This window comes from Chelonoidis abingdonii, chromosome 1, assembly GCF_003597395.2.
Source record: "Chelonoidis abingdonii isolate Lonesome George chromosome 1, CheloAbing_2.0, whole genome shotgun sequence".
NCBI lineage: Eukaryota > Metazoa > Chordata > Testudines > Testudinidae > Chelonoidis > Chelonoidis abingdonii.
This window is the reverse complement of record NC_133769.1, coordinates 367,446,676-367,466,054: the sequence shown is the minus strand read 5'-3', so window position 1 is coordinate 367,466,054 and position 19,379 is coordinate 367,446,676. Positions and strand designations below refer to the sequence as shown.

General features: G+C 56.6%; 2 protein-coding genes across 2 annotated transcripts; both read left to right on the top strand.

The window, feature by feature from the left end:
* Positions 1–1,921: 1,921 nt before the first annotated feature.
* Positions 1,922–6,297, top strand: LOC116832437 (protein mono-ADP-ribosyltransferase TIPARP-like). Its single transcript, XM_075066972.1, has 6 exons — positions 1,922–2,053; positions 2,982–3,355; positions 3,767–3,938; positions 4,174–4,367; positions 4,456–4,728; positions 5,781–6,297. Exons 1-6 carry the CDS (start codon positions 1,922–1,924, stop codon positions 6,295–6,297), a joined length of 1,662 nt encoding a protein of 553 aa, XP_074923073.1.
* Positions 6,298–10,732: 4,435 nt separating this feature from the next.
* Positions 10,733–16,601, top strand: LOC116832131 (transmembrane O-methyltransferase homolog). Its single transcript, XM_032792658.2, has 3 exons — positions 10,733–11,051; positions 15,222–15,418; positions 15,946–16,601. Exons 1-3 carry the CDS (start codon positions 10,790–10,792, stop codon positions 16,264–16,266), a joined length of 780 nt encoding a protein of 259 aa, XP_032648549.1. The 5' UTR covers positions 10,733–10,789; the 3' UTR covers positions 16,267–16,601.
* The last annotated feature ends 2,778 nt before the right edge of the window (positions 16,602–19,379 follow it).

The following is a 19,379-nucleotide window of genomic DNA, read 5'->3' as shown; positions in this document are numbered from 1 at the left end:
TGGGCAAAGTACGGCCAGTGGGCCAGATCCAGCCCACAAGCTACTTTAAGCTGGCCTCCGAGCTCCCTCTGGGGCACTGGGTCGGGGGCCAGAACACGCAGCTCCCAGAAGCCATGGCATGGCCCCCTCCAGCTCCTATGCACTCCAATGGAAGCTACAGGGGTGGTGCCTGCAGATGGGGCAGTGTGCAGAGCCTCCTGGCCACGCTTCTGTGTAGGAGCCAGAGAAGAGATATGCCACTGCTTCCAGGAGCCACTTGAGGTAAGGGCCACTTGGAGCCTGCACCCCTGAGCCTCTTCCCACACTCCAACCCCCTACCCCAGCCCTCACCCCCTCCCGCTCTCTAAATCCCTCAATCTCACCCTCCTGCACCCCAAACCTCTCATCCCCAGCCCCACCCCAGAGCCCACACCCCCAACCAGAACCTGTACGCCTTCGTGTACCCTTGCCCCAGCCCTGATTCCCCTTCTGCCTGCCAAACCCCTTGGTCCCAGCCCAGAGCACCCTCCTGCACCCCAAACTCCTCATCCACAGCCCCACCCCAGAGCCCCGCACCCCCAACCAGAGCCATCACCCCCTCCCACACTCTAACCCCAATTTTGTGAGCATTCCTGGCCCGCCATACAATTTCTATTCCCCAATGTGGCCTTCGGGCCAAAAAGTTTGCCCACCTCTGGCCTATTCCATCTCTTCCAGTGCAGGATTGCCCCCTCCTGGAAGGTATTCTCTGCAGCTCTGGCCAGCGCAGCCAGTTTTAAATAAGTTCAACGTCCTGATTTTCTCACAACCCATTCCCCCAGCCTGCAGGCTAGCAAACCTCCCTAGCAGGAACACTCATGTAATCTCACACCCGTTCTCAGATACAACTTGAGACATGGTTTTGCAATGCGCACCGAGCCAGGCAATTTCTGGTGTCTCCGGTTTTCCAGCTGTCAGGTAGGTTAATAATAGGAGTGGGATGCAATGGGTTAAGTCTTGTTCCAGGTCGAGTCTGGCTGCAGCTTTACAGTCAGGCTCCAAGTAAAGACGCCCACAGTATCCAGGGGCTGAAACAGTTAAGCAGGCCCATATCTCTGGCCAAAACAAAGCGGCAGGCAAGGCTGGGCATCGTTTGGGTGGGGTGGGGGTGGGGGAGTCAAAAGCAGGACAGTGAGTGGCAAGCAGTAAGAAAGCCAAATAGCCAGAATTGCCAGTAACACGGTCCTGAGAGAAAGCAAAGAGAGAGCGAGCTTTTTGGGCACAGTGCAGGCAGGAAGGGCAGGCGTGGAACAATGACCAAAGGAACCAGCGTCTTCTGCTGTTCAATTCCCACTGTGTTCAGGGAAACAGAACTTTCTGTATCATCTTTGTAAATAAACAAGGTAGAGGCAGGTGTTTCTGATCCTATCCTTGATTTCTCCTCCTGCCCGCGCTATCCCAAATTTGGTTAATTACGCAGTTCCAAAGGTGTGACATTTGCCTGGGGTCATCTCTGGAGCGCACAGCCCTTTACAAAGCTGGATTTGCATGTGTCTCCCCGTTGTACAGATGGGGGAACCGAGCACAGAGAGATGGGATGACTTGCCCAATGTCCCATTGCAAACATGGGTCAGAACAATCTGTGGCATTTCTAGGGCCCACATCACCCTGACATCTGAGCGCCAGCAGCTGCGGGGGGAGCGGTGACATTTGCCACATTGTTTCTGAAACAAATAGTTTATGCATGGAAAGAGATGTTAAAAAAAAAAGGGTGCTTGACGCCAGTGGCAAGAAGCAGCTCCAGCAGTGCCTGGCCGCCTGGGGCGCTTGTGGGGTGACTGGTGGTGCTCGGCCGGTGGCGGCTTTGTGCTGCAGGACAGACCCACCAATCGGCGTCGTGGGACACCCGACGTTCTAAGAACCCTCCTGTTCAAAAAGAAACAGACGGCAGGCGTGGGAGGGGATGGGCCAGAGGATCTCCTTAGGGATCCTCAGCCAATTCGGGGGTAGCCCCCAAAGGAAAATCCCCCCGGCTGATCCTGAGCAGGAGCCCATTGCTAAGGGGACCCGTGCAATCCACCGCCGGCCCCAGCAGGTAAACAGTCCTCGTGAGCGACAGAAATAGCAGGAATTCCCCTCTCAGGGCCTAGGAGAACAGGTCCCTCCAGGGCAAGGCTGGGGGATGGGTTGGAGCCCAGGAGAGCTGGTTCTGACGGGAGGAGGCGTGCGGGTCTGTATTCGTGGAGGGGGGTGCTGATGGGGAGGGTGCAGTGGATAAGGGGGTAGCTGTGGCCTGAGCCCCAGCACCTGAGTCCCAGAGCAGCTTCGCAACTCCTTAAACCAGAGGTGGGCAAACTATGGCCCGTGGGCCACATCCGGCCTGCAGGACCCTCCTGCCTGGCCCCTGAACTCCTGGCCTGGGAGGCTCGCCTCTGGCCCCTCCCTCGCTGTTCCCCCTCCCCCACAGCCTCAGCTCACCCCGCCACCGGCTCAATGCTCTGGGCAGCAGGGCTGTGAGCTCCTGGGGCAGCCCAGCTGCAGGGCCGTGGTGACAGCAAGCGTGGTAAGGGGGCAGGGAGCAGGGGGGGTTGGACAGAGGGCAGGGGAGTTCGGGCGGGGAGTCGGGGCGGAGGTGTGGATAGGGGTCGGGGTGGTCAGAGGGTGAGGAACAGGGAGGTTGAATCAGGGCAGAGGTCCCAAGGGGGCAGTCAGCAAGGAGTGGGGGGGTTGGATGCGGCAGTGGGGGACGGTCAGGGGCAAGGGTTCTGGGGGCTCTCAGGGGACAGGGAACAGGGGGGTTGGATGGGGCAGGAATCCCAGGGGGAGGCTGTCAGGGGGCGAGAAGCAGAGGGGGTTCGGATAGGGGGTGGGAGCCAGGCCACACCTGGCTATTTGGGAGGCACAGCCTCCCCTAACTGGCCCTCCATACAATATCCGAAACTCAACATGGCCCTCAGGCCAAAAAGTTTGCCCGCCCCCTGCCTTAAAGTGTCTCCATCTCTCCCTCTCCCCAAACTATCCAGGGTCTGAGTTCTTCCGACACTGTGAGCTCTGGCTCCCCTACATCATCCAGGGCAGATGCAGCCCCCCAGAGTCCGTCCCCCCTGCCTGCCAAACGCTGGTGCAGCTTCCCACCCTCCACGGAGCGATGGGTCAGCGAGGACGGGGTCCCCTTCCATGTCCACCAAGAAGACGGCATCTGGATCTGTGACGGCTTCCTGCTCGGGCTCTGCCCCCAGAAGGAGAACTGCCCGCTCCACCACACCCGCTACCCCTTCCACTGGCAGATCATGGGGAGCAGAAGGGTGGCGTGGCAGAGTCTGAGCGACTCATCTCAGCGTCACTTGGAGAAACTCTACAGCGATGCTAAAAACGGCCTTGTGCGGTTCTTGGACAGGTACAGGATGGGAATGCTCCCACCCTGTCTGTCCGCCGATCTCCCAGCTGCTCCCATTCTGGCCAGGGCAGGAGCAGGGGTGGCTCTAGCTTTTTTGCCGCCCCAAGCACGACAGTCAGGCAGCCTTCGGTGGCACACCTGCGGGAGGTCCCCCGTCCTGCGGCTTCGGCTACCTGCCGCTGAGTTGCCGCCAAAATCGTGGGACCAGCGGACCTCCTGCAGGCAAGCAGCTGAAGGCTGCCTGACTGCCGCCCTCGCAGGAACTGGCAGGGCGCCCCCCGCAGCTTGCCGCCCCAGGCACGCACTTGGAGCACCTCAGATTTCCCTCACTGGAGGTGTTTTGGGGAACAGCTACCCAGGTCCCAACACCTCCCAGAAAAGGCGACAGGTGAGATTATTTTCCCCTCTTAGGAACCACTTGTTTGGGATCCTGGACCTGGACACCATGGAGCTGGGCTATTTGGACGTGGTTAACAGAGTGAGGCGGCTGGGCAGCACCTCGGACTGGAAGCAGAATCCCCGCTTCCACACCAGGTGGCAGGTGTACTGGAAGCACAGAGACACGTGGCAGCGTTACGAGGAGGTGAGGGGAGGAGGGTGGATGCCAAGGGTAGGGGGGGAGCTCTCCAAAGTAGGGCTGGCGCATCCCGGGAGATGGCATGGCCAGCCCAGGGTTGGATGAAGATGGAGACTGATTTCCCAGGATGGGACGGTTCCTCCAGGGAAGATCTGGGTCCTGTTGCAAGGAACAATGCGTGTATGGGTCTTCCTCTTTCAGTCATGCTAAGGGTTCGACTCCCCTTCCTCTCTCTGCTCAGCCTGTCCCCCGCGACCTCCTCGCAACCTTTGAGAGGGGCTCCCAGGAACCCACCTTTCGGTTCCAGGGCCAGCTCTGCACCCTGGATCTGAGGCCCCCTCAGCAGAGCACTGAAGAGTGGGGATCTGTCCAACCCATCCAGATTCAGCGCCGACCTGCCTTCCGCTCCCTGAGCTGCATGGCACGGTACCTGCGGTAAGTGACTCCCTGGGTAGTTCCATGGCTGGAGGGATCTGAGCTACGTTCTGACTGGCCAGCATCTCCCGTCTCCTTATCTCCTTAGGACAGTCCCTAGGGGCTCCCAGGGCCTCTTCCATCCTTCCACATCCATCATCCCCGGGGAGAGACCCACAGACGGGTACTGTGGCCCATACCCAGCTGCCTGGGTTCCCCAGCCACCCCGTGGCCAGGCCTTCCTTCATGCAGAGGTGGCCCCGTCGGAAGCGGTGTACCGCGAGATCTGTGAGCTCTTCCACGCGTCTCTACCCGAGGACAAGGTGCTGGTGCTGAGGATTTACAGAATCCGGAATGATGCACTCTGGAAAAAATACAGCAGGTAGGAAGAGGAATGGCTGCTGCGAGAGATGGGGCAGGGGTCAGACCACGCCCCCGGCTTTAGCCCCGCCATTAAGCCATTGACGCCGGTGCTGTGGGCATGACTAGATGGGTTATCTTTTCTGGGTGGGTCTAAGGGAAGTGTATCTAAGGGTTGGTTCAGGAGACCCATTCCAGGGATACAATCATCTGGCCTCAGAATTTTCCTCAGCCACGCCAACCCTGTTGTCTTGCTGCTGACCTGGGGTGTGTCCTTTCGGACCATATCTGGCTCGACAGAAAGACTTCAGAGGGCTTCAGGAAACAGGCGTGCTGTGAGGAGGGACATGAAAGCCGAGGGGCTGGGAGTCGGGACAGCACAGCATCATGGGATGCCCAGGGGAGAGAGACCCCAGGGGAGGGAGAGATGCATCAAGGAGGGGCCCCTCGCCTGGGCCTGAAGGAGCCACCTGGGACCAGTCTCGGGGGAAGATTGAGGGGACTGAGGGTGGGATGAGAGGAAGAGGCACTGAGGAGTTTGGAGGCAAAGGGGAACAGGGCTGGAGAGCAGGTCAGGACGAAGGAACGTTTTGTGGTGAATTGGGGAGGGCTGAAGGCCGAGGGAAAGGAGGCAGAGGATAGAAAGGCTGACGATGATGAGCGAGGGGGTGAGGGAGACAAGTGAGTGACGGGGTTGGAGGTTGAGAGAAGAAGAGACGTCCCAGCCAGAGCCTGGGGTGGAGGAGAGGAAGTGGGGTGGGATGGACCAGGAGAGGAGAGGGTGCTGGGAGAATCCTGAGCAGAGAGAGGAGTGGGGCTGAGGGAATCGCCTGAGGGACTGGGTCCCTGAGGCTGGAGGTGCAGGACCTGACTGGGCCGGAGATGTTGAGCTGTTTAGTGAGGAAGACGCGGGACGGCAGGAAGAGAGAATATACATGTCGTAGGGGGAATTGGGCTCATGTCTGGATCCCCCGCTGAGGTGCTCAGTGGCCAGGGGAGCAGATACTGGGGGTGCACCAAGATTGGGGAGCAGTGACTTTAAACTCCCTTGTTTCTCCTTTGCACCCACCTCAGCCAGAAGGAGCGAATGTCCCAAGGACTCTCGGCCCAGGAGAAGCGGCTCCTGGAGAGGCACCTCTTCCATGGGACCTCAGCCGACAATGTGGAGCCCATCTGCCGGCTGAACTTTAATCCCCATCTCTCCGGGAAGCACGGCACCCATTACGGCCACGGCAGCTACTTCTCCTTCTACGCCAACTGCTCCCACAACTTTGCTCTGGCCAACCACGCCGGCCGCCGCCACATGTTCCTGGCCAAGGTCCTGGTGGGCAAGTGGGTGTTAGGGAGACCTGGGTACACCCAGCCGCCGGAGAGGGAGCCTGGCAGGCGGCGCTACGACTCCTGCAGCGATGATGCCCGAGAGCCTGCTGTCTACGTGATCTTCGACAACTCCCAGTGTTACCCCTACTTCGTGATCTGCTACAAACTGCTCAGCGACCCCGTGACGCTGGACGGCGTCAGAGCCGGTCCGTTGGCAGGGAACAGCTCCCCAGCGGGTAGGCTCATGCAGCCCGGCTTTTCCACGCTCTAACCACTCTCTCTGTAGGGTTCGCACAGCACAGTAATGAGAGAATGCGCCACCCGTCCAGCATCCGTGATAAGAACAAGCAACCCAGTTTGTGAAGGCTTCACCCTCCCGTCCCGTCATCCTACTGGAATATGATCCGTCCCCATGACCCCATTCCCTCCACCCCACTCTTACTGCCTGCCTGCCTCGAGACCATCCACCAAAGACTGCTTATGACTCCAGCACTTGGGCAAACACCATTTGCTTCGCTGCCCTGAAGGAGACACCTCTCAGCTCCACACAACTGTCCCTCTCCTCCTGGTCTCGCAGAAGTGTCAGAAAGTGGAAACCCCATCTGGAAATCCCCCCAACTCAATTTCACTAATGCTTGGAATAGGCAGCGCTGGGGTGTGAAATTCATTTTGTTCTCACCCATCCCATCCAAACTTCCCTGTGGAATACCCCCGTCTCCTTGCCTAATGGTAGTAGGGTATTGTCTAGGGATTAAATAGTGGGTGAAAGTTACTTTTCCGTGAACACAAATCCTCTCGTCTGTGACTCTGGGTGCTGCATTTGCTTGTGGGAAGTCATAGTTTAAAGGGCTGAGAATGACACCCTGAGTGGCTGGGGGCTGAGGTGTCTTGTTTGAAAAATAAGCGTTTGAAACAATAAATAAAGTATCCCCCGCTCCGTTGGAAGAGCCTGTGTCAGAGCCAATGAGCAGGGGCATGTGCATGACAGAGAGCACCTGAATGAGCCAGCGTGTGCAGCGGTAGCAGGGCTGCCAGGTTTGGTTTTCCTCCAGGAGGGTGTGAAATTTGGGCTAAAGTGGGAAAGCTGCAGGGATCGCAGGGAGACCAGCAGGGCAATAATTTCCCATATTTGGGGGGGAAGAGGCTGCATGGGGAGCCCCAGTTCATTTTTCATGGGGGGAGGGAGTTTTATGCATCCCTATGCGTGACACTCTCTAATCTCCCCTCACCCCTAGCAGCGGGAGCAGGGGTGGCCCAGTGTGGGGGCTCAGACATGGACTGCTCCCACGTAAGATGACCAGAACACAAATGTGAAAAACGGGGACACTTTTTTCTGGGGGGAGGGGGCATGGTTGCCTATATAAGACAATACCCCTAATACCGGGTGTGACAGGTTTGGCCCCTTTGGGGTGTCACCTGATGTGCTGGGGTGCCACTGAGTCAGCCTATTCTGCCAGCCTGGGTCCCCTTTACCTGGCCTTGCTGGATTAGGCTCACCAACCTCTTCCAGCCAAACGCACAGGCAGGGCCACACCCAGCTGCACAGAGAGAGACAGAACCCACTCTGGAAAGATTCAGCCTGCGGGGCTTGCCCCAACACTGTCCACTCCCTTTAAGGGGGACAAACCCAAAGCTTTTATGAAATTCGCCCCCTCCCTCACTGTGGAGGGAGATAGGCACAACTCCCCCCCCGCCCCCCGTTAGAAATGACATAAACTGGGTTATATGATAAAGAAATACGTTTATTAACGGCAAAAGGTGACTTTTAAGTGAATATAACAGAGAACAGGCAGAACAAAGCAGATTAATGACCAAATAAAGCAAACCATGTAAACTAAGCTTGATACACTTAAGAACCAGCTTACAAAATTAAAATTCTCACCCTCAATGTTATTTTAGGTGGGCTGCAAAGTTTCTGTGGTTCGGCGTACCAGTTCTATTCCTCTTCAGACCCCTGTCTCAGTCTGGACTCCCCCTGTCTTCCCTTCAGGTGGCTTTTGCAGTCTTTTTTCTTGGGCAGACAGGCCATGGAGAAGAGGACTCCCGTTTGCCTTGCTCCCCGTGCTTAAATAGGATTTGCACAAGGCGGGAATCCCTTGTTTCCCAAACTCCCCCCTCCCTTCCAGTGGAAAGTTACAAGAAGTGCCAGGTAATGTGTAGTATCAGCTGACAAGACCTCCTGACTCTGCAGGATCACAGCGTCCATGAGTCAACGGGAGTAGGGAGCCCTCAGGAAGGCCAAGTCTTTTCACAGTCCATTGCCCTCGGTGATGGGCCATCTGCCCCATCTGGCTTTTCCATTGTTGAACCTGAAATGTGAGCAGTGGGCGTCTCCCAAAGTAGCATAGTTGAAATACAGATCGATATTCCTAACTTCAGATACAGAAATGAAACAGGCACACACATGGATAATCCCATTCAGTAAATCAGAACCTTCCCAACGATCTCTCACATGAGCCATCTGGCATAAAGTATGTCTCAGTTCTGTCATATTCATATAGTAAGCATATTTTCATAAAGAATATGGAGTGAAACATCCAGTCACCCTAATCCTGGGTTGCCTGGAAATGGCCAAGGTGCCCCTAGAGAAGAGGAACCTTTTCAGGGTGCCCGCAGCAAAGCGCCGGGGGGCTCAGCCCAGCGTCGCCGCCCCTGGCCCTCTCCGGCAAAGGGGCGGTGCCGTGGCCTGCACAGATGGGGCCAGTAACCCGAGCCAGGCTCCTGCAGTGTCTTAGGTAACGCGATCAATAATTGAGTGGGTAGCGCGGCTGAGGGGAGGCTGCTGGTCTTTCGCTGCCAGCGGTACCCGGGCGAGCGCCGAAAGGCTCCGCAGACCAGCCTTGGCTGCAGACTGGCAAGGAACAGACAGGTAGGTGCTTGTCTCATCTCATGGGGGACAGGAGCAGCCCCAGCAGGAAGATACAGCGGCAGCCAGGGCCGACGAGAGGTGGGGAAGCCGGTACAAATTACCGGGGCCTGGCAGTCTGGAAGGGGGCCCGGGGCCTGGCTTCGTCGGCCCTGTTTAGCCAGTCCGCCCTTGCTGGGGGGCCCGAACCCACTCTCAGCAGCCCTGGCAGCAGCAGATACTGGGACAAGGCCCTCAGACCAGCTCTGGGGCAGGCAGCCCGAGGCTGGCTGAGGGGAATCCAAGAGGCGGCATTTTCCTCTGGCTACACTTCATGCCCTGGTGTGAGTGGGGCAGGAGAGGGGCGTGAGACGGGGGTGTTGGGGGAAGGGCTGCGGCTTTTAGCTCATGGGTAGAGCCTCATGCACTAAGCTCCGGAGGTCCCAGATTTGATCCCTCCTGCTGACAACTGGGGTCTGTTGGCGTGACACCTGCACCGTGGGCTGCAGTGGGGCTTGGCGCAGGGACAGCCGGGGCAGCTCAGCACCACCGTGGGGGGCCTCCGACGCTGAAGGAACTCCTGAGGAGCCTGGGAATTGGATTTCCTGATGGAAAGCCAGATTCGTGGCCTGGGGGGAGCAGGGGCCTGAGTCTTATCTGTGTGAAGGAGAATCTCAGCATAAACAGCTCCCAGCGAGCTCCTGCTCTCAGACGTACTGTGGGCCGGGGAGGCTCTCCGGCCACTCACTGCTGTAGCCAAGAGCAGACCCCAGGTTGAGCCGTCATCTCGCCCTTTCCTGCAGAGAGCCAGGCAACCTCTGCAGATGGGTCACATCGGCTGAAATCTGCTCCCCGTTCCCTCACACCTGGGAAATCCAGGCCCCGAGTTTTGGGGAAGCTCCTGTAGCTATAGGGCCAGTGTTACCTGGGTGTAGGGCTGCAGGGAGCTTCCCACCACCTGCGAGCCAGCTCCTCTGCTGAGCAGCCAGCCTGACCTGGCCTCCCTGAGAGGCCGCTCGCCAGCGCCAGGGGCAGCACGGCTAGAGGGTGGAGCAAGGGCCTGAGCCCAGCACTGAAGCTGGTAACAGTAACTGCTGGCGTCAGTGGCTCCCGACCCCGCTGTAAGGGAGACGATGCAACGTGAGCCTCTGAGCTGGGGCTTTCAAACAGGTGCCCAAAGAGAGGCTTTGAAATCCTGTGGGGGCCAAGCGCCTCCAGCTTCTTTCGGCTTTGGTGGGAACTATGGACTGACCAGCCCCTAAGAAACCTCAGGGCTTTTGTGCCTCACTTCAGATGCACAAGTTTGGAGACTAATGGTTGTAATGGCCCTGTGCCTCAGTTTCCCCATCTGCAACATAGGGGGGGCGGTTGCACCTACAAGAGAGAAATACAGCAACTAAGTAGTTACTGTAACATGTGTAAAATGCCAAATGAGGCCAAACCAGACTCTTCCTGGGCTGGGAACCTAACCGCCCCCACAATTTATTCTGGCAGATAGTCCCTTGTGAAACGTCTCCACATGTTGACAGCTCTGCTCAGACACTGACAGGAAGCAGCTGGGCTCTGCGTCTGCCGCAGGAGACAGTGGCAGGGGGGAATGGGACGTAAAAATCCCCACACACCCCCGTTAGCTAGGTTATGCCTCAGCTGTATTCTGGTAGATCTCACAAGCTTTTCCAACGCTTTAGGAAGATACAATTCCCACTCCGGTGAGCTCACAAGCAGCAAGTGAAGGGTATGAAATCGCTGGTAGTAGTAGTAGGCTGTTATCCTCTGATGAGGGCCAGCCGCTCAAGGAGGATACGTAACATCCCTGGCCCAGCAGGTTACACACTCACCCAGACAGATCCATGCTCCGCCCTTTGGTCTCTAGGTCTGTGGGGCTCCAACCCACTCTTTGCTCTGCACCGCTGCTGAGATGGTCTCCCCAGCCATTGCTCTGGCCTTCATCCCCTTCCTGTTCACTCTGATCATCCGCTACCGGCACTACTTCCTGCTCTTCTACCGGGCGGTGCTGGTGCGCCGGCTGCAGGACTGCCTGACGGGCATCTCTCGGGAGGAGCGGGCCTTCCAGTACGTCCTCACGCATGCCATCCCCGGCGACCCCCACCACATCCTTGAGACCTTCGATCAGTGGTGCTACCACTGTGAGTACCTCAGCAACGTGGGGCCTCACAAAGGTAAGGACTTACCCAGCCCGGAGGGGGCAGGGCTCTGAAATGCAGCCGCCTCTGGGGCGGAACCCAGCAATGGTTCAATAGCACACAGCAACATCACATGACCATTTGAGACAGGAAGAGGGGGAAATAGCAAATCCACTGGCAATATAGGGAGGTGTAAAAAGTACTGTAAGTACCCCAGATGGAATTTGGCCAGGACACAGGAGTTCAGTCCCATTCTATTAAGTTTTTATACCATGCCCATCCCTGGTATCTGAGTGCATTAACCCCACAACTCGTGTGAGAAATACCTGGTGAGCTTTAGTGGTCACAAGTAACTCGTTTTATGTCCCCTCCCACTCTATGCAGCCCCTCACCACCACACTGGGGCCTTAATTCAATGCTGCCCCAGCATGCTCCCTGCTAAATCAAATATTGTGGTGACAACAGCAGGGCTTCTGCCCCAGCACCAGCCTGGCCCTTTTACTACACTTCTGCGCTGCACAGCACCATTGCTCAGAACTTCAACACTGGGCACAGAACGCAGTTCCTTCTGTTCCAACCTCTGCCAAGTGAGAATCCCCATTAACAGCTGTGCAGTATAGGGCTTGTGACACACAGGAGGGCAGACCTGAACCCAGCTAGAACAGGGCAGTGGTGTACACAGCCATTAGCCAGCTCATCACGGTGTTTTGTGCTGCTGTTCTCCCTTTGAACCGGGTGGGCATGACAGACCTGTGCAGGAGATTAACATTTAGCACCCAGATGCTGTCATTCTCTTTATCCCAATCAAATTCCACATGAGACCCCACACTGGAAGAACCAGAATTAATGCATGTTCTACAGGGAACTCTGAGCTATCAGTGGATGTCGGTCAAGCGTGCCAGGCCAGCGCAGGGATTCTTCCCTCTAAATAGATTGGGCTCTAGAATTGTTACTGTGGGAGCTGACCAACCTTTCTGCTCCAAGGCTTCTAGAGAGCACACTCTGTTAGCCAGGAGTATGCTGCCTAGTGGTCAAGGCAGCTGCTGTAGCTAAGCCAGATTAGGGGTTTGAATCCTCACTAGAAGGCTCCACGGGGAAGAGTTTTGCAGCAGAATCCCCCAGGCTGGGGGAAGAACAGACTCCTCGCCTCTCAGTGGGACAGGATGAAAGTGTCTTATATAGACACAAGCACAAATGAAAGCTCCCATGCAGGAAGCTGGGATTAGAACCATGCTCCTTTGGCTCCCAAGCTCTGGGCAGCCACCCTGGAGCTACGGGGGAGCCCCTCTAGGCCCTCCCTTTGTCCTCTCAGTAGGCCTGGGCAGGCGAGCCCAGCCCCAGCCCCAGCCCCAGCCCCAGCGAGCCAGGATGTTACAGTGAGCAGGCCAGCAGGGAGAGTTCCTGGTGAGGCGGCTGAGTCTGACTTCCAAGGAGCCTTCCTGCTACAGCCCCCAGCCCCCCCAAAATGAGCCAGCCCAGGGCTGCGGGTGCCTGAAGTAGCCAGCTTGGGCAGGGTCTCTGGTCCTGGCAGTGCCTGGCTCCTACAGAGGGAGCAGTGTGGTGAAGCCATCCTGGCCAAGCCTGCCCACCGCTCAGCTGCGCTCACTGTGGGAGGGTCCCCTGGTTTATACCAGGAGCTGCAGGCAGAGGGTTAAGTTTCCAGCCTGCTGAGCCTGGGGGGACAGAGCAGCCGCTCTGGGTGAGAGGTGCTGATGCTGGAAACGTTCCAGGAAACAAATACACCTGCTCTGGCTGATTCACTATGGCCAGTCTAGACCCCGGCTTTCCTCAGGGGACCGGACAGCAGCGGCGCTCGCCTCTATCGGGACAGCCCACGTCCCGGGGGGTCACATCCACAGCTGCCAGGCCAGGCTTCAGGGAGGAGCCCTGCCAGGAAACTAAACAGCCCAGGCTGCGTCAGCCACTGAGCCCTGGGGGCCAGCGACAACCACAGGGTCTCTGTGTCCAGCAGCCTCAGTGAAGTATCCCCACTCCCTGCCCTGGACCTGCAGGAACCCTGATCTAGGGGATGGGTGAATTAGCCTCCCTGGCCGTTCAGTCTTCGGCTGCAATGACACATCTGTACAAGATGCATCATAATTATATCATAATCATATTCCTATGGTGAGTATGGGGTGCGGCGTGTCACAGCCGGTACTCCAGGAGTCCGACTTAAACCCCATTTTGAGACTGTATGTGGTGCCAGAGGTAAATGTCCCCCTTCGTGCAGTGCACACTCCCTGCCTTCTGAGACTGCCGCAGCCAGCGGCCCCATTTTTTGCTCAGGCTGATGGCTGGCGTGTTAGGGCAGCGGTCCCTGCATTGCAAAACCCTTTGGCCTTTCACTGCCACGAGCCCACAGCACAGAGTAAAGTGCTCCATGATTATGGACCCGCCTGCCAGATGCGCTCTGAGAACAGGGCTACGTCGTCGGGAGGCACGTGAGTGAGTTTGAGGGTAGGGGGAGAAATTACCTGCTGTCTATAGGGCCAGCACATCACATAGTCCCACCCACAGCTGGGGTGGCGTGTGTGGAGGAGCACGGCTGTGCTTAACCCAGCGCCTTCCCTTGAACAACACAGGACATCAGCAGTGGGGGCTGCATTCTCTGTTAGCTGGTGGGCAGCCAGGGAAGAGAATCTCTCCTGCAGCATCACCCCCCATTATAGCTTTCCTGGGAGGAACGGGATATGGGTGGCAGGGATGGGGACAATTTATAAGAGCCACTAGGTATATGTCATCATCGCCTTCTGCTGGACAGAGTCTGATCTACTCAAGGAATTAAGCAAAGCCACTTGCAAACTGAGTTCCAGACACAGCCCAGGGTGTAAAAAGTCAAGGACTGGGGGGAATGATTTAAGGTGGTGAAGAAAACTCAAGAGTTTGCCCTATTCTAGCACCTGTCCTTCAAGGAGCATCAAATGTTTATTATTATTCAGCACTGACACTGCCCTAGCACCTAAAGGCCCTGTACAAACACTAGCCTCTAACTGCTACCTTCCTTGCACCTCCCTGAAGCACCAAGCAGGACAGTAACTTGCCTGAGATCACTATGGCAGCACTTGGGAGCAGAGCCTAGGAGCTCCAATGCCAAACCCTCCCTTCTGACCATAAGGCTATTCTGCCTCCTTAGCAACAGCTGGGAGAAATGGGGTGAAGTGAGACTTTTAGCTATCCTCTCAAAGACATTGTCCCAAGAACAGGATCTCTGGGAAGAGTCACTCAGATGGTGGGGTTGAGAGCCAGAATGGATAAAAAAAGATAATTATTTTAAAAAAAAACAGATTCCATTTTATTTAAATTGGATTTTTTAACATTTAAATTAATTACAAGGTTTATTTTTATTTAAATAAACCCATTTAAAATTAAATTTGAAACTGGCAACCTATGTTAAGGCCTAAACTTATTATACTGTATTAGAATCTAATTAAATATGCAAAATACTAAGTAGTGCATGTTTGCTGCCAAGTTTTAAAAAAAGTGAAATTATCGAACTGGTGGAAGTCAGCGGACCTTGTACCCTGGGTTTGTTGAAGGGCTAAACCAGCTTTTGACACCACTAGCCTCTTCTACAGCTGCAAAGAGAATATTTTCTTCATTTCAGTTTATTTGGCCAGTTCAGTTCAATGATGAGTTCATTCAATGTCCTAAACCAGGTGGGAATTGAAAAAGCAGGAAAGCTTGTATTCCTTTTCCAACCTCTGAATAAAAAACTAGGTATGTGAGAGGGTGAGATCGACTAGTTCTAAAATCTCGAAGGACATGGTGACCAGAAACAATCAGTTCAGTTCACTAACTCCACATCTTACTTCCTTCGTTTAACAAATCAGTTAGTTTTACATAAAAATAAGTTTTGATAAACTTTTTTTTCTTATGTACGCAACATATGTAAGGTAGTTTTAGTTTAATTTTTGTTTTGCACTTTTAATTGAATTTGAAGTTCTATTCAAATTGGTGATTTAACTCTTTTTGATTTACATCAGTTCCCCCTGCTAGGAGCTGTGTTACCTGGGGTGTTCAGAACTGGAGAGGACAGAGCCCTGGGGAACAGACCTCAGAGGACAATCCTGCCCTGGCTGAGGTTGGAGAGCCCAGATGGCCCCATCAGGCTTTTCCACCTTCTGGGTGGGTTACCTGGGGTGTGGGGCTGGAGGGGGCGCGCATCTCCAGGTGAGCTGACCTGGCGAGGCTGCTTCTGCCCTCTAGGTAAGATCCTGGACCGCCTGATCTATGAGAACACGCCACTCACTGTGCTAGAGCTCGGCACATACTGTGGTTACGCCACCATCCTCATGGCCCAGGGTCTGCCCATGGGTGCCCGGCTCTACACTGTGGAGATGGACCCACGCAATGCCGCAGTGGCCGAGAAGGTCATCCGCCTGGCGGGCTTCGACCAGGACACTGTGAGTAGCTCCCTCCCCCGGTGCCTTCCACGGCTGGCTCCCAGCTTATTCTGAGCGAGCCTCAGTGAAAAAAGGCTGCCAGGAGAGCGGCTCTGGGGACAGAACCCGGCAGCTTTTCTGCTCCAGCACCGCGGGGCAGCAACCAGCATAGGCCCCAGCCCGGGGAATCGCAGATGAGTGAACAGAATTCCTTGGCTTGGAATTTGGCCCAGACAGTGGTTAATGCTCAATCTCATAGCCTCACTTCCCCAGATTGTGCGATCTGAGTGCTAATTGCCTCCGGTCCCCCCGTGGTTTCAACTGGCTGAACTACTCCTCTCCACTTCCTGTCTCAAACAGCCGAGCAGTGTTCCTGTTGGCTGTTGCACAAGCTGCCGAATTCTGCCCCAGAGACAGCTGCATTTTAAAGGGCCAGTCCCAGGCTGGTTGGTCCCTCGGTTTGCACCATGCCCATGAGATCCCGCAGGAGGGCTATGCTGTTCATTGGAGAGACCCCCCGCTGACCTCCCCACCTCTCTCCAGCACAGGTGGAGCTGATTGTGGGCGCCTCGGAGGAGGTGATCCCACAGCTGAAGGAGAAGCACGGCCTGCTCAAGGCCGACTTTGTCTTCATGGACCACTGGAAGCGCTGCTACCTGCGGGACCTGCAGCTGCTGGAGGCCCATGGCCTGCTGCTCGAGGGAGCCACCATCGTGGCCGACAATGTGGTCTTCCCCGGTGCGCCCCACTTCTTGCAGTACGTGAAGACCTGTGGCAAGTACCAGTGCAAGATGCACAGGACCAGCTTGGAGTACTGCCGGGACATCCCCGACGGCATGGCTGAACTCATCTACACTGGCCTAGACTGAGCTCTCACGCCCAAGGTGGGGCTGCCAGGCTGGGCCTCGTCCTGCCCTGCCTGGGATCCAGCTGGTGCTGCACCAGAGCTAAGGGGTGTCTGGGCTTGGGGGCCATGTAGAGATGTACAAAGGTTGTGGCTGGTGGGTGGGTGGGTGTGTGCCCACGTGCGTACAGCCTTGCCACGCTGCCCCAGATCTGCACGTGAGCCTGTCTCTGCTCCGTGTCCATAGGGCAGGCCTGCACAACATACGGCCAGTGGGCGGCATGCAGCCTGTGGAGCCTCACTGTGCGGCCCGCAGGGGGATTCTAAATCCCCCGCACAGGGCGCTCTGTGGGCAGCCCAGAGCCCTTTGAATCCCCACCGGGGAATCAAAGGGCTCTGCGCTGCCCGCAGCGGCGGGGAGCCCAGAGCCCTTTAAATCTCAGCCCTGGCAGGCAATCAAAGGGCTCTGGGTTGCCCACAGCCACGGGAAGCCCAGAGCCCTTTAAATCTCAGCCGCGGCCAGGAGTCAAAGGCTCTGGGCTCCCGGCAGCCACGGGGAGCTCAGAGCCCTTTAAATCTCAGCCGTGGCCGGGAGTCAGAGGGCTCTGGGCTGCCCGCAGAGATTCCCAGCTGTGGCTGGGATTTAAAGGGCTCCAGGCTGCCCACGGCTGCAGGCAGACCAGAGTACTTTGAATCCCGGCCTGTGGCCGCTGATTGCCCCCTCCCCGGACCCCTGCCCCAACTGCCCCCCAGGACCCTCACCCCCTATCTAAGCACTGCTGGTCCTTGTCCCCTGATATCCCTCTCTCAGGACCCCACCCCCTATCTAAATGCCGCTGCTCCTTGTCCCCCAATTGCCCCCTCCCGAGACCCCTGCCCCTAACTGCCCCTTGGGACCCCAGCCCCTATCTAAGCCTCCCTTCTCCTTGTCCCCAACTGCCCCCCTCCTGAGACCCCCCCCAAATTCCTCCCACGACCCCACCCCCCCCCCGTCCCCCGCTAAACCCCTGGGACTGCCATGCTATCCAACTGCTGCCTGTTCCCTGACTGCTCCCGGATCTCCCCATCCAACCCCCTCTGCTCCCTGTCCCTTGAGGGCCCCCCAGAACTCCCGACCTTCTCCAACCCCCACCACTCAGACCAGCGTGTCTGGCCTCCGTGCAGCTCCAGACACATGCTGCAGCTCCCCCACGGACCCACAGCCCCCTCCCCAGCCCTGCCTTCAGATTTGAATACCTCAAATTCACGGAGTCTCAAGCTCAAGTTTGGCAGCTGTTACTTCATTTCTCCCAGATCAAATAATACACTGACCCACGTACTTGCTGTAGGAAAAAGTAGGATAAAAGTGAGCAAGAAATGCTTATTAGGACTGGAATTGCTATTGTTCAACAGCCATGCCTTTTTTGTTTGTTTGAAAGGAAGACAGTGATATTCCACTGGCAAATTCCCCATAGAAACAAAGCGTGGAACACAATATAAAGGCACTCAATCTTTCCTCATATGGAGACAGTCTTATAATACGCAGCCAGATATCCTCCAATCACAACAAGGCTGAAAATTGTTCACTTTACTGCACTTGTAACCAATGGGAAGCAATCCTGCTCGTTCTGTGCAACTATCAAATTCCCTGCTGAATGACCCGCCTGGGAGCGCGTACCAGGACCCAGGGCTGGGCGCAGAGGGGTGGTGGGGGCACGGGTGAGGGGAAGCCAGGGCTGGGCAGCAGCGGGTGGGGAGGGCACTGGTGAGGAGGAAAGGGGAAGTCCAGCACTGGGCGCGGCTGGGGGTGTGTGTGGGTGGGTGAGTGGAGAAGCCCAGGGGCTGGGCAGCAGGGGGCATAACAGGAGCCCAGGGCTGGGACGGGGGGCAAGCCAAATTTTTTTTTTGCTTGGGGCAGCAAAAAACCTAGAGCCGGCCCTGCTGGGTTCCCCCAGCCGCCGGAGCCCCGGGCCCTTTAATTTGACTCTGAGGGCTCCCAGCCACCTCTTCAGCTGGGAGCCCCTGGTTGATTTAAAATAAAGTATCACCTCCCCACCCCCAACCTTCCTTTTTGGCCCACAGCTGTTTTGGTGGGGCGGCGCTGGGGAAGCGGGGTTTGTTTCCGCAGGGCTGGGCGGCCCTGGGGCAGGGTGTTTCTGCAGGGCCGGGAGGTTTCAGCCCTCAGCTGTTTTCTTTGGAGTGATGTGGCCCTCGCCGCTTTACGAGTTGTGCAGGCCTGGTATAGGGAAAGATAGGGGCCAGAGGCTGTTCTCATTTCCACTGGTGTGAATCCAGAGCGACTCCAAAGTACTCTGCGTTTACACCAGCGGCTGTGAGATGAGAATCAGGTCCACGCAAGCTGCACTGTTTGTGAAGGAGTGTGAGTCTCCCTCATGGGTCTGGTGCACTGTGTGAATGAGCGGCGCACGCGTGCACAACCCCAGGCTGCAGCCACCACACAAAGAGATTTTGTTTGCCTCCCTCCTTTCATCCTGCTCCCATTGCTCCCGTCTTCATGCCTTCTCCTACACCTAGGACCCCCGGCCTAGCCCCTCCCACACAGGCATTAGACCCCTCCCACAAATGTTCTCTTTCTTGAGATTTAAAGGATGAGAAGAAAGCAGCCCCATCATTCCGGCCCTTTCTCTGGGCCGCCTGTTGTGTCCTGGCGCAGGGCCTTTGTCTTTCCAGTGTTCCTGTGCAGTGCTGGGCTCACCCTCAGTGCACAGCAAAGCAACCTGCAGGGGGCGTCCACCCTAGGAAGCAACCCCTTTCCCCCAATGACGCCAAGCTTTCCTGCTCTGCCCCCCGTGCCGGTTACTACAAGGGGGACAGCCGTTGTTACCCAGGCCCACTTGAACTCTATGGCTCAGCTGGGATCGGGAGATGGGTCTGAGCTAAGAGCACGGACTAGTGACTGGCTGGTTCTCCTGAGTGTAATCAGCTGACTTCCCTGAGCCAAGCAGGCCGGAGCGACTCGGACCAGCAGAGAGGGTGGCAGGATGCTGGGGCTCTGTTCCTGTCTCCCTGGCCGAGTCTTTTTACTTCTCTGTGCTAAAAGGTTCCTGAACCCCATTTACAAAAACCAGAGAGTGAAGCCAGAGGGTCACATCTCCTCTCTCAGGCTTCAAAAGTCACTTCACCCTCCAGACACAAGAT

What these genes read in the sequence shown, in the direction of transcription:
- LOC116832437 (XM_075066972.1), top strand. Translation starts at nt 1,922, where the DNA reads ATGGGCCAGAGGATCTCCTTAGGGATCCTCAGCCAATTCGGGGGTAGC. An exon ending in CTTGTGCGGTTCTTGGACAG is followed by an intron (nt 3,356 to 3,766) that starts GTACAGGATGGG and finishes TTCCCCTCTTAG; the next exon opens with GAACCACTTGTTTGGGATCC. An exon ending in TGCATGGCACGGTACCTGCG is followed by an intron (nt 4,368 to 4,455) that starts GTAAGTGACTCC and finishes TTATCTCCTTAG; the next exon opens with GACAGTCCCTAGGGGCTCCC.
- LOC116832131 (XM_032792658.2), top strand. Translation starts at nt 10,790, where the DNA reads ATGGTCTCCCCAGCCATTGCTCTGGCCTTCATCCCCTTCCTGTTCACT. An exon ending in CAACGTGGGGCCTCACAAAG is followed by an intron (nt 11,052 to 15,221) that starts GTAAGGACTTAC and finishes TCTGCCCTCTAG; the next exon opens with GTAAGATCCTGGACCGCCTG. An exon ending in CGGGCTTCGACCAGGACACT is followed by an intron (nt 15,419 to 15,945) that starts GTGAGTAGCTCC and finishes TCTCCAGCACAG; the next exon opens with GTGGAGCTGATTGTGGGCGC.